The sequence below is a fragment of the Magnolia sinica genome, chromosome 1 (genome assembly GCF_029962835.1).
Source record: "Magnolia sinica isolate HGM2019 chromosome 1, MsV1, whole genome shotgun sequence".
Classification (NCBI taxonomy): domain Eukaryota; kingdom Viridiplantae; phylum Streptophyta; class Magnoliopsida; order Magnoliales; family Magnoliaceae; genus Magnolia; species Magnolia sinica.
Genome location: NC_080573.1, coordinates 117758866 through 117776183, shown reverse-complemented (window position 1 = coordinate 117776183; position 17318 = coordinate 117758866). Strand labels below are relative to the sequence as shown.

The following is a 17318-nucleotide window of genomic DNA, read 5'->3' as shown; positions in this document are numbered from 1 at the left end:
ATCGGACGGGCCAAGAACCTCAACGAATATACACCGTCGGCCCCATGTTTTAGCCTTCCATTTTCATCAGACCAGTCTGCACCAGTTGATGGGCAGACAGGAATGGATTTTGACCCGGGAAGCCGATTGGCTGGCGTACCACACATAGCTATATAAGCTGGTGTATTGACGTCAGTAATTTCTGTGGGTCTCATCATGAGGTATGTGTTATATCCAAACCGTCCATCCATTTGGCGAGCTAGTTTTAAGGCTTGTAACGAAAATTAAGAAAGATCTAACTGTCAAGTGGACCACACTGAAAAAAGAAGCAGGGGATTGAACGTCTACCGTGAAACCCTTTTAGGGGTCACAGAAGTTTTGGATCAATATGAAAAAAAAATTTCCTCCTCATCCAGGTCTTTGTGACCTTATGAACAGATTGGATGGAAAATAAATGTTATGGTGGGCCTACGAATTTTTTAACGGTGAAAATCATTATCCCGCTGTTATTTGTGGTGTGGTCCAGTTGATCCTTGGATATGATTTGCTTTTGGATAATTATCTAAAATGATCTTGAAAAATGGATGAACGGTGTGGATATAATAAATACATCACTGTGGGGGCCCTGTAACTTTGATCTCATTTGAACCGTTCGTACAACTCGGAGCTTGAGGAGCTTCAGCGCTCGTCTTGGCACGACACGAATAGCTGTGTGTGGTACACCAGCCAATCCGCTTCCTTTGACCAAGTAGGCATCAGCTGAGGGCCAGACCGGATGAATAGTTCGGATACGTTATTACACACGTGGGAAGACAGTTTCAATCCATATAAAGTGATGACGGGGCTTTTCATGAGATTGGCTCTTGAACTCGCTTCTAAAACAAATTCAAACGCCATGCCACGCGAACCTGAAACGCGCGCGTGAGTTTTGGCAGCAAAATGTAGCTACGGAAACCTCTCATTACATGCAATTTACCTACAAGGCTACAACTCCTGTTTCACGTAATAACAAAACACCGAATCTCTTTCAGGCTCACCATGTTTTATACATAAAATCTACTCCCGTACATCAGGTGAGAAGTATCATGTAAAACATACAGGCAAAAGATCAACCCAGTAGAAAACTCAGCTAGGACACATTAAATGGAATGATATAAAATTATCATTAAAACTTCTAATTTCATGTGGTGTGGCCCGCCTGGGTTTCCGATCAGGACGAATCTTTCTTTATTTTCTTTATCTTGGTGACTCACACTTGGATAATAGGTTTGATGAATATATATATATATATAAGGTACTATGCGCTCGACCTCAAGAGTCTGTCCCCTGAGGTCGAGCTCTGTGGGCCCCACCATGATGCGTTTCGAAAATCTACCCCATCAATCAGATGCACCATTCCATCATGGGCCTAGATCTCAAAAATCAAGTCAATCCGTGACTTGTGTGGGCCACACCACATACAGAAGTGGAGAGGGGCCGTGCACCATTAAAACATTCATAATCATTTTTTGGGCCCACCGAGATGTGGTTTGCAAATCCAGCCCATCCATTATGTGTGTCCCACTTGGATGAGGGTTCAGACCAAGTTTCAGACGCATGCAAATTTCAGGTGGGCCCCACCAAGTGCTTTTATATGTTTTAACGGTGTCTTCACATGATTTTAGATGGTATGCCCCACCTGAGTTCCGTATACGGCTGATTTTTGGGATAACCTAAATTTAAAAGGGACCCATCAAATGCATGGTGTTGATGGTTGACACGCATCACGATGGGGCCCACACAACTCGACCTTATAGGAGCTTATGGTGAGGTCGAGCGCATAGTACCTACCCCCCACACAATATATATATAGGAAAAGGTACTATACGCTCGACCTCACTAGTTCGTCCCATGAGGTCAAGCTGTGTGGGCCCCTACATGATGCGTTTCAAAAATCTACCCCATCAGTCAGATGCACCATTCCATCGTGGGCCTAGGTCTCAAAAATCAAGTCAATCCGTGACTTGTGTGGGCCACACCACATACAGAAGTGGGGAGGGGCCGTGCACCATTAAAACATTCATAACCAGTTTTTTGAGCCCACCGAGATGTGGTTTGCAAATCCAGCCCATCCATTATGTGTGTCCCACTTGGATGAGAGTTCAGACCAAGTTTCAGCAGCATTAAAAACTCAAGTGAGCCCCAACAAGTGCTTTTATATATTTTAATGGTGTCTTCACATGATTTTAGATGGTATGACCCACCTGAGTTTCGTATATAGCTGATTTTTGGAATATCCCATAATTTAGAGGGGACCCATCAAATACACGATGTTGATGGTCGACACGCATCACGGTGGGGCCCACATAGCTCGACCTCACGGGAACTTACCGTGAGGTCGAGCGCATAATACCTTTTCCCATATATATATATATATATATATATATATATATATATATATATATATATATATATATATATATATATATATATATATATATATATATATATTGCTCACACACTACTAGCCAGGCATTGCATTTTCGTCCAACTAGCCATTCAATGAAAGCAATCTTCTTAATTAATGAAAGTAAATGATTCCACTGCATGCTAATTTCATTTTGGCATGGAAAAGGGGCCATGGCTTGGGTAGGCCCCATCGTTGTGTTAATATAAAATCAACCTTGATCATCAAGTATGTCATCCCATATTAGATTAAGGTCTCAAATTTCATCCCTACTCTTAGTTTAGGTCAACCACACCATTGGAAACGTTGTACATGGAAAAGTTAATCCGGCTCATATGAATCATGCATGAATATGACTTTTGGAACCCAGGCTTAGTTTTGGTGTGACATCTAATGGATGGAATTGATTTCACATGCGTGTGTGGACTGTTCCAATCCCAACTCATTAGACATGGCTTCTGTCATGGTGAGGCCATTTCGATGTATGTTCTTAAAATCAACTGTGTCCATCCATTTTAACAGCGCATCCATGTAACTTGTTTACAAAGTGATTAATGTTTTTCAGCCATCTAACTTTTTTATGAGGTGTTAAATGTTTATTTACCGTTAACTTGTTCATGAGATGATAAAAACTTAAATGAAGTGAACATATGAATATCAACTTGATCCAAAAATTTTGTAGGAAAGTTTTTAATGATAATCATCCAATCAACACCATAAACAATAATGTGGTCCACCTGAGATTTGGATCTGCAGCAGTTTTTAGATCATGCCCTAAAATGTACAATCAAAACCGTGATGTACAAATACAGCACGGTGGGCCCGATAGGGGAGGGATCCACCCAAGCCGCGTCCCAACTAACCGGGAAACGGATTGGCTACTCCCCCTGAAACCAGCCCCGGAGCTGGTGGTCGGTGCTCCGTGGGCCCATCATGATGTATGTGTTTCATCCATTCCGTCCATATATTTTTCTAGATCAATTTATGATAACACACAAAAAAATGAGGTATATCCCAATCTCAAGTAGACTGCGTTACAGGAAACAGTGTTGAATGAACTTTGACCCTTAAAAACTTTTTTGGGGCCATAAAAGTATTGGATCAAGTTGATCTTTGTTTATCCCTTCATCCGGGTCTTTATGACCTAATCAACGGATTGGATGTCAAATAAACAGTACATCAGGCCTTAGGAGGATTTAAATGATGGATATCCAATCACTATTTTTTTTTCCTGTGGTGTGATCCACTTGAGATTTATATCCCTCTCATTTTTGGAATAAAGACATAAAATGATATTTTAAAATGGACGAACGGAATGGATGAAACACATACATCATGATGGGCCCACAGAGCACCGACCACCTGCTCCGGGGCTGGTGTCAGGGGGAGTACCCAATCCGTTTCCAACTAACCGGGCCCGTAGTCCTTCAATTGAAACTGTCCAACTAGGCTCGCGCGGGGTGGCATGAGGAGAGGCTGTATCGTCGTAAACATACCAATCTGCTCGCGTGTACGAGATCCCACGGATTCATCAGGAGGGACCCACCGTACAAATGTCATGGGTTCAGTTCAGCCCGGTCTATGGCATGCCCGGCGGACCCCACGTGTAACACAAAATATGTGGTTAGGAGGAATTGATGATTTGACATAAACATTTGGCCCAGCGGATAGAGGTGGACCGACCTGATATTTTATCCCATGGAATCTTCACGGTGGTCTAAACTGATGAATCCTTCAGATCTATTACACGTGTGAGAGGGTGCCACGAGTGGAAGGAGCCTCCTATCCATCCTACTCGCGCGAATACCATCTCATCTTCAGACCCATCTCCGTTGATCTTGACGGAAGGGACAGCGTGATGTGCCACGCACCACCGACTCGTGCAACACACAACCAACTCAGTGGTGTGTTGATATCACCAAGTTACGGGAACGTAGTCAAAAATGTCCCTCTTGCATTCACACTGTACATTAATTTTGAGAGATCATTTACTCAGGAGTTCATTTCAAGGGCTGTTTGGGAGTGGGGATTTGTAACCGCCTGGATTTGTAATCCTCTGACACACTGGAGTGTGAATCAACTTTAATCCAAAAGTACGTATCCATATATATTTATAGGTGTTTGAATTTAATTACTAAATTAACTTTACTAACCGTAATTAGTGAGATATGTAATTTTTGACGTAATAGTTGTGATAAGCCTGCAGAAATATATGTTTTGCTTGAAAATAATGAAATTCTAAGTCTCGGATGAGCCGCAAGCACAAGATTATGTCTAAGTAACTCACTAATGATTTTTAATAGTTGATTAACATATGTTTGGACGGTGTTAATTTACATGAACAATGTTTGAACAGTGCTGATCATCATTAGTGGGCCATGTGCCCAATAAAATCATAGTATAGTGACACACATGTTACACTTGCAACTATTGAAATGATTTTAGGTGCAATCCAAGCTCTCATTGTGGATTGCAAATCTTCTCAAAGAGGGGATTTGAGACCCCCGGACTTTATGCTACCAAACTACTAAGGAATTTGAAAACCCCTCCAATCCAAGGTGCCAAATGACCCCTAAGACATGGGTAACAAATGAAGATTTACATAAACTCAAGTACACTACATCATAGAAAGTAATAGAGAATTTCTTTTAAGGCCATGGATGTTTTGGATAGGGGTATACATGAACTGAGTTAGCTTGCTCAGCTCGACTTGAAAAAGCTCGATTTAGCTCGGTTCGAAACTAAGTTCAAGCAAGTAGGGTTGATCTTTTGAGCTTGAAAAAATTTCGAACCAAGTTCGAGCTTGCCTAAGTTCGACTCGACTCGGATTGAACTCTTAACTCAAATTGAAGTAGTTTAGTGACTCGGTTACTCTGATATTGTTGTTGCTCACTAAGTGTTTGATGAAATGACTCAATAAAGTGTCAACTAGTGACAAAGAAGGTATGTATATGAAACAAATACCATTTTTCATTGATTTTGATATTGCCTATAAAGTGTTTGATGAGATACTTGTAAACAACTACTGCTGCTGCTTTACATATAATGAAAAATTGAAAGTGTACTACATATGTTTGTGAAAATACCACATAGGCTTAAATTTGGCTCCAACTTGGCTTGAATTGGTCCGAGCTACTAATTGAACCAACTCAAGCCGGGTTCAAGTTGGGTCAGCTAGTTGTCGAGCTGAGGCCAGCTCGACTCGATTGGACTCACTGCACACGCAAACCCCTAGTTTTGGATCTAAGCTCATAGTTACATTTTATGTATGAATTTCGACGGGCTGGATTTCCTCTCAAAGGCTATGGCATGAAATCCGCCTCCGTTTATACGACCTCATGTACGGGTTAGATGAAAAGTAAACATCATGGTGGCCCTAGAAAGGTTTCAGAAGGTAATTATCCGGATTTGCTTACAGTGGTGTGGTCCACTTGAGCTTTGGATTTGCCGCGATCTCAAAAAACATGAATGAACCGGGTGGATATAACGCATACATTATAGTGGCCCACGGAACTTAGTGACATAACACACCACCGATGTCAGTGGTGTCGGACGCCACGGAATCCGCTTCCGTTTTTGGCAACTCTCTATCTCAATCAAAGCAAAGGCCGCCTTCGACGCATTTAAATACTGTCCCTTCTCCCTCCTTCAAGCCCATCGCCCTTCTCATCTCCTCCTTCCAAAAAGCCCTGTCACAGGGAGAAGAAGAATAAGAAGGATTAAAAAAAAAAAAAACAGAAGAAACCCATCTTCTTTTCCAATCTATAGTCATTTGGATTTCATCTCGCTTGCATTGAGATTTGGAAATCCTTTCTGGGTTTTGGTGGGTTTTTTTTTTTTGAAGAAAAACTCATCTTTCATTGTGTGTTTTTCAAGCTCTACACATTTTAAATTCAAGTTTCCTGTACTCAGGCTTGAAGAATATTTCTGGGTTTTGGTTGGTTTGGTTCGAGAAGAAAGACCCGTCTCTCTTTCTGTGTTTTTCGAGCTCTAGACATCAGTAGTTGAGGCTCTACGTAATAGAAATTCTTAGTTTTGGTGGGTTCTTTTGGGAATTTCGATGGACAATACCGAACTTTATAGAATGGAAAGTTTGCAGCGGAATGGCTCTTCGATGTGGAGGAACACCACAGTTGATAATGTCTTCTCGCAGTCTTCCCGTGAGGAAGATGACGAAGAAGCGCTGAAGTGGGCCGCTCTCGAGAAGCTTCCGACGTACGATCGAATTAGGAAAGGGATACTGAGTGGAGTCGCTGGTGAGGAGCACAAGGAAGTCGACATTCAGCATCTCGGGTTTCAAGACAAGAAGACCGTGTTGGAGAGACTGGTTAGAGTCGCCGAGGAGGACAATGAGAAGTTCCTGTTGAAGCTGAAGAACCGAATCGATAGGTGAGCTCTTCTTGTCTATTTCCGCCTGGTTTTCTTGTTTTAAAAGATAGGTTGCTTGAATTTTAGTTTCCAATTATTATTATTATTTATTTTTATTTTTTATTTTTTTGTGGAATTCTGCTGAAATTGACAGTCAATGTTCCCCTTTCTCCGTTCTTTGGTTTTTTCTAACAGAGTTGGAATTGAGATGCCTACAATTGAAGTCCGCTATGAGAATTTGAATATTGGAGCAGAAGCCTATGTCGGTAGTAGAGGTTTACCGACCGTCCTCAATTTCACCTTTAATATACTCGAGGTAATTCATATACATAAATCTCCGAATTAGATTCAATGAAAATGCTTGTTTGGGATGTCAGTACTCTTTCTCCAACTGTATGAACTGACTGCTGATTTTTCTCTTTTGTTTTTCAAAGGGATTCTTGAATTATCTACACATTCTTCCGAGCCGAAAGAAACCAGTATCAATCCTTCATGACGTTAGTGGAATTATAAAGCCTTGCAGGTAAGAGAAGAAGGCTTGGTCGAATTACAAACTGGGTAATGCACGTTTTGATGTTTCTATTCTTAGTATGGATTCTTGAGTCGATGGGAGATTGATTCAAATGTGGAATTTGCAGAATGACTCTGCTTTTGGGGCCTCCAGGATCAGGGAAGACCACTTTGCTATTAGCTTTGGCAGGAAAGCTTGATAAAGAACTGAAGGTAGATATACTACGTTATTTCTTCCAATCTGGCAGACCGGACTTGTAGTTATAATGGAAATTTTGGGAAATATTTAATCTGTTTGATACAAAGCTGATTTGGGTTTTTCTCAAACATCAGGTTTCTGGAAGAGTAACATACAACGGCCATGGGATGGAGGAGTTCGTCCCTCAAAGGACATCGGGTTATATCAGTCAACATGATCTTCATATTGGGGAAATGACAGTGAGAGAGACCTTGGCTTTCTCTGCTCGATGCCAAGGAGTTGGGACCCGTTATGGTATGTTGAAGTGAACAGTTTCAGTTATGAGTTGACGGAGGTTGTGGAGTTTGAATTATAATACTTTTGGTTTCTGAAACTATTTGCAGAGATGTTGACGGAGTTGTCAAGAAGGGAAAAAGCAGCAAACATTAAACCGGATCCCGACCTTGATGTCTTCATGAAGGTGAAAATCAAGAACATTGTTTTCAACTGATTTTTTTTTTTCTCTTAAACATTTGTAGTGCGGTTTGTTGAACCAAATATCATGATATTTCATGATTAATCCTTCTAATCTGATGCAAATTGTCATGAAATTTCATGATATTTGGTTCTCTGATTAAAATAGAAAAAAAAAAAAAAAACCTTCATGGACTTTCCTTCACCTTAGGAATTTTCCTTCTCATCTTTCTCTTAATGAGATTTTAGTTCTATTGATGGATAATTTATTAACATCCCCATCATCCTTTCCATCTGGCATGCTTTGTATATAAGCTACAATTTCCCGTGTCCAGATCGTCTTTCTCTATGAATTTTCTTAGCAAGTTCTTAAATTATAAATCTGCAATAGAAAGGGTTGTGGGTCTTTCAATATTTGAAAGAATTGAGAATTTTTGTTTCTCTTTAATTGTTGTGTTTATGCAGGCTGTGTCGCTTGAAGGGCAGAAGGAAAGTGTTGTCACGGATTATATTATGAAGGTATGTGTTGTGACAAAAATGCATTTTTTCCTTGGACTTGAATCTTATAGAAGAGCTTTCTGAAGCATAAATACATGTCCTTTTATTACTTCTCCTCAAACTGTAGATTTTGGGACTGGATGTATGTGCCGATACCATGGTGGGGGATCAAATGCTGAGGGGCATATCAGGAGGACAAAAAAAGCGCGTTACGACAGGTAGAAATACTACAAAAATGAATGCCTGATATATCTTTCTTGGACTTGGGGATGGGCCATTGCGCTTGTGATTTTTACTTGTTTTAGATTAATTGGTTTGAATTCCTATTGGTGCAGGTGAGATGCTTGTCGGACCCGCGAAGGCCCTTTTCATGGATGAGATATCGACTGGTCTGGACAGCTCTACCACTTTCCAGATTGTGAATTCCCTGAGACAGTCAATTCACATTCTTGGTGGGACAGCACTGATTGCACTGCTTCAGCCAGCTCCGGAGACTTACGACCTCTTCGATGACATTGTTCTCCTCTCTGACGGACAGGTCGTGTACCAAGGTCCCCGTGAGAATGTGCTTGAGTTCTTTGAATCCATGGGTTTCAAATGCCCTGAGAGGAAAGGCATCGCCGACTTCTTGCAGGAAGTAAGTTGGACCAACTCATTCAGAAACATGGGAATCAAAACTCGTCGGTAATGAGTCAAGAGTCATCCGAGTTGACTTGGTTTTGCCAGGATTGAGTTATACTCCAAACTGCGATTTAGTTCCATGTTTAGAGGCAGTCATGAAATGAAAAACTACATCTCTTGAAAGCATACACTGTTTCCATTGAATAGAATGGCAAATCTAAAAATGAGTTTCTTCATCACCAGGTGACATCAAGAAAAGATCAGCAGCAGTACTGGGCACGTGGAGATGAACCATACAGATACATTCCTGTCAAGGAATTCGCTGATGCATTCCAATCATTCCACGTTGGTCGCAAAATAGGAGAAGAACTCAGCACCCCGTTTGATAAGAGCAAGAGCCATCCTGCTGCTTTGACGACGTCTGAATATGGTATCAGCAAGAAGGAATTGCTGAAAGCATGTGTCTCAAGGGAATTGTTGCTTATGAAAAGGAACTCATTTGTCTACATCTTCAAAATGATGCAAGTGAGTAATGGTGTTACATTCCTAGTGCCGTTCTCGAATTCTATTCCCTTAAAGTCCTATACCTTATTCTGTTTCTGTTCTGATTCCAGCTGTTAGTCATCGCATTCATCGCTATGACGGTCTTCTTCCGTACCAAGATGCACCACAATTCGTTAACCGATGGATCGATATTTTTGGGTGCTCTCTTTTTTGCACTTGTAAGCCTCATGTTTAATGGGTTCTCAGAGCTCGCCATGACAATCGCAAAGCTTCCTGTGTTCTACAAGCAAAGAGACCTCCGCTTCTATCCTTCGTGGGCATACTCTCTGCCTACATGGATCCTCAAGATTCCCATTTCGTTTGCAGAGGTCGCTATTTGGATTGCCCTCACTTATTATGTCATCGGCTTCGACCCAAATGCTGGGAGGTGAGATAGAATGAAATTTGAGATCCTCTGCAAGCTTATTTCAAGGCCATCGTTGCATTCATGGTTTAGTCAGCAATAGTAACGGTAGATTGTTCCTGTTTGCAGGATGTTTAAACAGTATCTGCTACTCCTATTGATTAGCCAGATGGCATCTGGATTGTTTCGGTTAATTGCTGCACTAGGTCGGAACATGATTGTTGCAAACACATTTGGGTCATTTGCACTTCTTGCAATCTTGACACTCGGAGGATTCATTGTATCACGAAGTATGGACTACAATTTCAAATTCAAAATTACAAAAATCTCAGCCTTTGTTGATGAACTTTGGACTCAACTCTTTCTGTTTTTTTGCTGCAGAGGATGTGAAGAAATGGTGGATCTGGGGTTACTGGTCCTCGCCATTGATGTATGCGCAGAATGCAATTGCGACGAATGAATTTCTTGGGCATAGTTGGAAGCGTGTAAGAATCTCGTTGTCAAACTGGGGAAAAAACCATTACTTTGTTTTGGAGAATTATCTCAGGTTTAATTCTGGATTTGTGATGCAGGTTGTTTCTGGTTCGACAGAAATGTTAGGGGTCCAAATCTTAGAGTCGCGTGGAATCTTTCCTGAATCAAAATGGTATTGGATTGGTGCCGGTGCATTGTTTGGTTACATTCTCCTATTCAATGGCCTTTTCACAGCTGCTCTCACTTATCTCGACCGTGAGTATCTTCATCTCTTACAAGCATTAATTCTCAATGCTTTCGCAGTTTAGAGTTTAGTAGTTCTAATCATTAGATTAAATGGCTGCAGCATATGAGGGCGGTCAAGCAGTTCTATCTGAAGATGCCTTGAAGGAGAAGCACGCAAACAGAACCGGAGAAGTCGAGGAGGTGGAGCTGTCAACCAGGAGAACAAGCTCTTCCACACGTATTGGTAATAAGATCAGTCGATTAACCGTTGTTTTTTATTTATTCCCCCTTGTAGAGCCCATCTAAATCATTTAGAAAAATTGCAATGACAGGCAATGAAATTAGAATGACTGAAGCCACCGATCGTGCTAATAAGAGCAATAAGAAGGGCATGGTTCTTCCTTTTGCTCCCCTTTCCATCACCTTCGATAATGTTAGATACTCCGTGGACATGCCACAGGTAAACCCCAAATTTTCAAATAAATGATAGATTCATGTGAGGAAGTCAGAATCTTCCTTCGTCTCAGACAATCTATAGCGAAACTGAGAGAGAATGTAAAATCTGTAGGAAATGAAAGCTCAAGGTTTTCCAGAAGATCGATTGGAGCTTTTGAAGGGAGTAAGTGGAGCTTTCAGGCCAGCAGTACTTACAGCACTGATGGGTGTCAGTGGTGCTGGTAAGACTACGCTGATGGACGTGTTGGCTGGAAGGAAGACAGGCGGATACATAGATGGAAACATCACCATATCTGGCTACCCCAAGAAGCAAGAAACATTCGCTCGGATATCGGGATACTGTGAACAGAACGACATCCACTCTCCTCATGTTACAGTCTACGAATCTCTCGTCTACTCTGCGTGGCTTCGGTTACCGACTGAAGTAGATTCCGCAACAAGAAAGGTCGGTGGCATAATTCTCATTCTCTTTTATGGGTGCCTTGATATATGGTTGGGCGTCGGCTGACTGATAAAATCCGATGAGTGCAGATGTTCATCGAGGAGGTCATGGAGCTTGTAGAGCTAACATCGTTGAGGGAATCGCTGGTTGGGCTACCCGGCGTGAATGGGCTGTCGACCGAGCAGCGAAAGAGGCTGACTATTGCCGTTGAGCTTGTCGCCAACCCATCTATAATATTCATGGATGAGCCAACGTCTGGACTTGATGCCAGGGCAGCAGCTATCGTGATGAGAACCGTGAGGAACACCGTGGACACTGGCAGAACTGTGGTGTGCACAATCCACCAGCCCAGTATCGACATATTCGAAGCTTTCGATGAGGTAAAAGAAAGTTAAAACAAAACAACTTGCAATTTCCTTTGTTAGTTCAATCCATCAATTCATCTGGCATATCTTGATTTCTTTTATCCCCTATTTGCAGCTGTTCCTTATGAAGAGAGGAGGAGAAGAAATATACGTAGGCCCACTGGGCCATCACTCTAGCCATCTTATCAACTACTTTGAGGTGATGCCCGATGAACGTAGAGAAAATGCAATCAATTATTTATTTTTTTGTTTTTTTCTATTTTTTTTAGGATATGGGTACTGATCCAATTGAGTTTTATTTTATGAAGGGAATCAATGAAGTCCATAAGATAAAGGAGGGTTACAATCCGGCGACGTGGATGTTGGAGGTGTCTAGCATAGCACAGGAGGGGATTTTGGGGGTGAATTTTTCTGAAATATACAAGAATTCAGATCTTTTCAGGTCAGTTTTTCTTAAAAATGCTTCCATAAGCGGCATCTGAATCAACAATGTACTAGTTCTTACCTGATCTACGCTGATCGTTGCAGGAGAAACAAAGCTCTAATTGCAGAAATGAGCTCACCTCCCCCTGGTTCCAATGATCTCTACTTCCCATCTCTGTATTCACAGACCTTCATCACACAATGCATTGCCTGCCTATGGAAACAGCGAATGTCGTACTGGCGGAATCCGCCGTACACCGCTGTCCGGCTTCTCTTCACGACTGTCATCGCCTTGATGTTTGGAACAATATTCTGGGATCTTGGGTCCAAAACGTAAGCTATTAGCTTCAACCATCATTGATTCAATGTCTCATAGTAAACACATAAATATCAATTCTGCTTCTGGATTTAAAGCTGATTCAGTTGCATTGCTGTAATGTTCAAAATTTGCAGGACTTCTCAACTGGACCTGTTCAATGCCATGGGTTCCATGTATGCTGCAGTTCTCTTCATCGGAGTGCAAAATGCCTCATCAGTGCAGCCAGTTGTGGCCGTCGAACGTACTGTTTTCTATAGAGAGAGGGCTGCCGGGATGTATTCTGCTCTACCATATGCCTTTGCGCAGGTAAGCACATCCATCCCAGTCTCTCAAAACTCTGTTCTTCCATGTTTGACCTTAGCCTCACTTAATTTTAATGCATTTCTCAGGTGGTGGTCGAGATTCCATACATCTTGGTTCAGACTCTTGTATATGGGATCATCGTCTATGCCATGATCCAATTCGAATGGACAGCTGCCAAGTTCTTCTGGTATCTCTTCTTCATGTTCTTCACATTGCTCTACTTCACCTTCTATGGAATGATGGCCGTCGGCCTCACTCCCAACCATGACATTGCTGCAATCGTTTCCTCTGCATTCTATGGCCTGTGGAACCTGTTTGCAGGCTTCATCATTCCCCGGCCTGTGAGTTTTTATCCAATCCTCTCCATTCATATCAATGCATCATAAATAAATAAAATCTGGACTAACTCTTTCCTCTTGATCACAGAGAATTCCCATATGGTGGAGATGGTACTACTGGGCATGCCCGGTTGCTTGGACCTTGTATGGATTGGTAGCTTCCCAGTTTGGTGACATATCCAAACGCATGGACAATGGCATGATAGTGTCAGAGTACGTGAGGGAGTACTTCGGATTCAAGCATGACTTCCTGGGAGTGATTGCCGCTGGGGTCATCGGATTCACAGTGCTCTTTGCATTCATCTTCGCCTTTTCCATTAAGGTGTTGAATTTCCAAAGAAGATGAGAAGGTTTTTTTTTTTTTTTTTCACCAGCCAAAATCAAATGGGGTTTGATCAGTTCAGCTCCCTGCAGTTCATGAAGCTTTTGGGCTATTCTATCAAAAGTAGGGGGCTGAAGTTTCAATATCATATGCTAGTATTTGTTTGTTGATTATTGAAATTTGTTGTAGTTAACCCTTTTTAATACTTTCTTATGTACCATATTTAGTTTCATCAAGTGTGTTTGAGGCTGTTGTTGTATCAGCATACAGAAAAAGTTGGACTAGATTTATACAAATCTCCTTCTGTAGTTTTGTTCATGTGTATGTGTCACATTTGAAGCATTCCACATTTAAGTTGCAGACAATTTCCTAATAGTCATGTGCTACCCCCAAACCAGAAGCTTGTTTCTGTTAATGGGGGGAGAAGTGGGCCAGGCTGATCAAGGCCCATGAGATGATCTTGGACATGGGTTTCGAAGCCCATAATTAATTGGGCCGAGCCTTGGTTTCGATATGCTGAAGGCCTAACATGATCCCCTGGACCGGCCCGAATAGTCTAAGACTGTCAGGATGGGTACTTTGTCAAGCGGATGGGGTTAACTAAGGTCTAGATTGTTAGCAAGAGGGCTCTGGGTTGGACTGCATAGTTATTTAACTTATGGGCCAGCTTTGCCCGGCCTGTTTACACCTCTTCTAAGGGAGTTTGAACAGGAAATCCCTTCTCAATGGGCTCTGCTGATGGGATTGCATGCACCATGTCCACATACAGAATCGTGTTTATAGACACAAACAATGGAATTTGAATGGTGTGATTTTGTGATATCTTGTCTGGCTCAAAAAGGATGTAGAAATGACCCAAATCTGATTTTGCAGTGAATACATTTGTGGACTCTCAAATTCAATGCTGTGAGCATTATTGGGTTGCTCTTGGATTGCATGAAGTGTGTAAGGTTTTTTGTCGTAGGAGTTTGGATGAAGCCCTTTAGCTTCATCTGGAGAGTGTCATTTGAAATCTATTAATGGTTCAAATACTCTCATGGAATTATTGTCGACAATACCTCTTGCCATCAAATGAATTATCTCTCTCAATTAATTTTTCTTGAGAACCCTATGAATCCGATGCTAGATAATGCGAATTAGGTTTAGAATTTTTCTGTCTTTTATTATTATTATTATTTTATTATTATTATTTTTTATTTTTAAAAGTATAATAGCCATCTTTCCGTAACTCCAACGTTTTTTTTTAATTTTATTTTATGTACTTTTGACTTGGATCTCATCTAATCTCTTATGATAGTCCTTTTTCAGTAGAGCTTCATCTAACCATCGTGGTATCACTAGAAGATCCCTTCTATATTTTTCTCGTCATTGGCTATAACTTTAGGAGTTTATTCTCTTTGCTTTTCAGGAGCTAAATTGTTTGATGATACTCCAGTTCCAGTCACAAATTGTGTAATACCGCATACTTTTCAGGTCAATAGCAATTCAATGTTTATGGTTGATAACTTTATGGAATTTAGGGCAAAAAGCCAAGTAAATGGCTCAAATCTTGGGATTGCATTTATTACTTTATCAAATGTGTTTATATAAAACTAATGCAATGTCTCTGAATGTTTAGGAGGATTATCATGCTAGCATTCACGATGCAACATCAATAGAAGCAACTTATAGGTCTATAAGCTTTACCATTTCTCTTTTGTTTCAATTGTATTATGTTTCATTTAGATGTTTGTAGAAATATTGAGAATAAAAGTATCTCCTTGATTTGTATTTTAATTGATGGGACATGATCATTTGTTTGGTTTTCAGGGTAGATAATATTCTTTACATTACCTTATTTCATCAGTAGTTGACCCAATTTTGGTTATTTACTAAATATTTAGTTCACTTTGCTATTCAGGCCAACTGAGCATCCAAACACACCCAAAATGATAGTCCAGTTTCATATTCAGCCCAATCTTTTGAATTTTGTGAATAGGATTCTTATTGAACAATTGTGTGAATTTTTTTTGGATGACTATCAGGTGTAACATATTAGAAAAAATAAAAATCCTATGCTGTTTTTTTTTTTCTTTTTTGCAGAAATGTTGAACAAATTTGAGGTTGAGCTATGGACTGTATTCGTCGCCAAAATTTATAATTAAAAATAATTTAGGTAGGTTTTTCCATAGTTTAGCGATGGATTTTTAATTTTGGTGATGGATCTTATCCGTCGCAAATGTCTGTTGTAGATTAGTGATGGATAAGATATGTCGTGTAATTTTTGCGACGCACCAAACTCGATAGACCATGCGACAGAGCACATCCGTCGTTAATTGCATTTTACGATAAATTTGATCCGTCGTAAATTCGCAATTTTGGCATAGGACGCTGCAGCTCCACCTAATGAAATGCTCCCTTTTAACCTGTAAAGATTTCTATTCTGTTGTGCCTTCATGACTATAAGTGCCCCATTCAAAACTTTAAGGACAATCAAAACCGGTGAATCTGCACCTAAGCGCCTCGAGTGCTTGTAGAGATATCAAACTCTTCCTCATCTCAGGAATGTGTCTCACCTTAGTTAAGGTACGTTTCATGCCATCAAATATCTTGATGTGCATCGATCCAACACATTACATGTATTATCATTGCCCATAGATAGCTAGCCACCATCGCACTCTCTGTAACTGGTGAACTAACTTCGATGATGAGTCATGTGATATGATGCCTTAGTATCCAAAATCCACTCATCCTTACGATCATCGTATAAGTGTCCCACCATGGACACTGACAACACATCATAATCACTCATACCTTCATCAGATTCTGCAGTGTTGGCCTCCCTGAATTCTCTTTTCTTGTCGTAAGATTTTTATGATCTTTCTTCATGTGCCCAGACATCTTATGGTTCCAGCACTTTAACTTGCATTTGCCATTTCCCTTGGATTTTGACATCGATCAAGAAGATCCATTATCCTGCTTAGAATTTTGCCCCATTGTAACCAAAGCATCAGTAGAGGCGCCCATGTCACCGTTTTTCTTTTTCATCACCTTTTCATGAAGGGTTCAGATAATGGTATCGACACTAATGGTCCATCTATCGGTACATGACGAGTCTTTAAACAACTCCTACGAAGCCGGGAGAGAGTTTAGCAGGATGCATGTCTGATCCTCATCTTTCATCATTTCCTCCACATCCAGCAATTTACAAATTATCTTATTAAAGTTACTAATATGGGCTTCAAGTACAGGTGATTCTCAAGAGATTTCTTTACTTAGATATCCTCTAATTTCACTAATGTACTTGCTACAGTTTTCTCTCTCACAATATTATAGATGACCTTATCCGTTAAGCACAATTGGATAGAGGTTCTCACTTTCTTATCCATCTTATTCCATTCTTTATCTGTTATTGTTTTTGGTCGCTTTTCAATAAATGCATTATCCAATCCTTGTTGAACTAGGAGGCTGGTCATCTTGACTTTCTATAGTTTAAAATTATTTTTCCCAGAATATTTCTCAACATCGAACTTAGTATTAGAAGTCATTGATACTATGCTTTCATATTCAAACTGTGCCTCAATGTTAAGCTCTGATACCACTTGTTGGGTAACCGCAGAAGCACACAGAGATGAATCAAGCAAAGTATTCCAATTGCACAACCAAATCCAATCACAAATACTTCGAATTT

At 40.7% G+C, this 17318-nt stretch overlaps 1 protein-coding gene across 1 annotated transcript; it reads left to right on the top strand.

Annotated features, from left to right (window-relative positions):
- The first annotated feature begins 6106 nt into the window (after positions 1 to 6106).
- Positions 6107 to 13956, top strand: LOC131255444 (pleiotropic drug resistance protein TUR2-like). The gene is made up of 24 exons (XM_058256162.1): positions 6107 to 6814; positions 6989 to 7109; positions 7228 to 7316; positions 7432 to 7516; positions 7637 to 7796; positions 7886 to 7962; positions 8421 to 8474; positions 8581 to 8671; positions 8789 to 9090; positions 9318 to 9599; positions 9689 to 10005; positions 10111 to 10271; positions 10363 to 10466; positions 10554 to 10710; positions 10802 to 10924; positions 11013 to 11140; positions 11249 to 11581; positions 11668 to 11958; positions 12059 to 12142; positions 12252 to 12385; positions 12472 to 12699; positions 12820 to 12991; positions 13075 to 13329; positions 13415 to 13956. The coding sequence occupies exons 1-24, from the start codon at positions 6486 to 6488 to the stop codon at positions 13670 to 13672; spliced, it is 4335 nt and encodes a 1444-aa protein (XP_058112145.1). The 5' UTR covers positions 6107 to 6485; the 3' UTR covers positions 13673 to 13956.
- The last annotated feature ends 3362 nt before the right edge of the window (positions 13957 to 17318 follow it).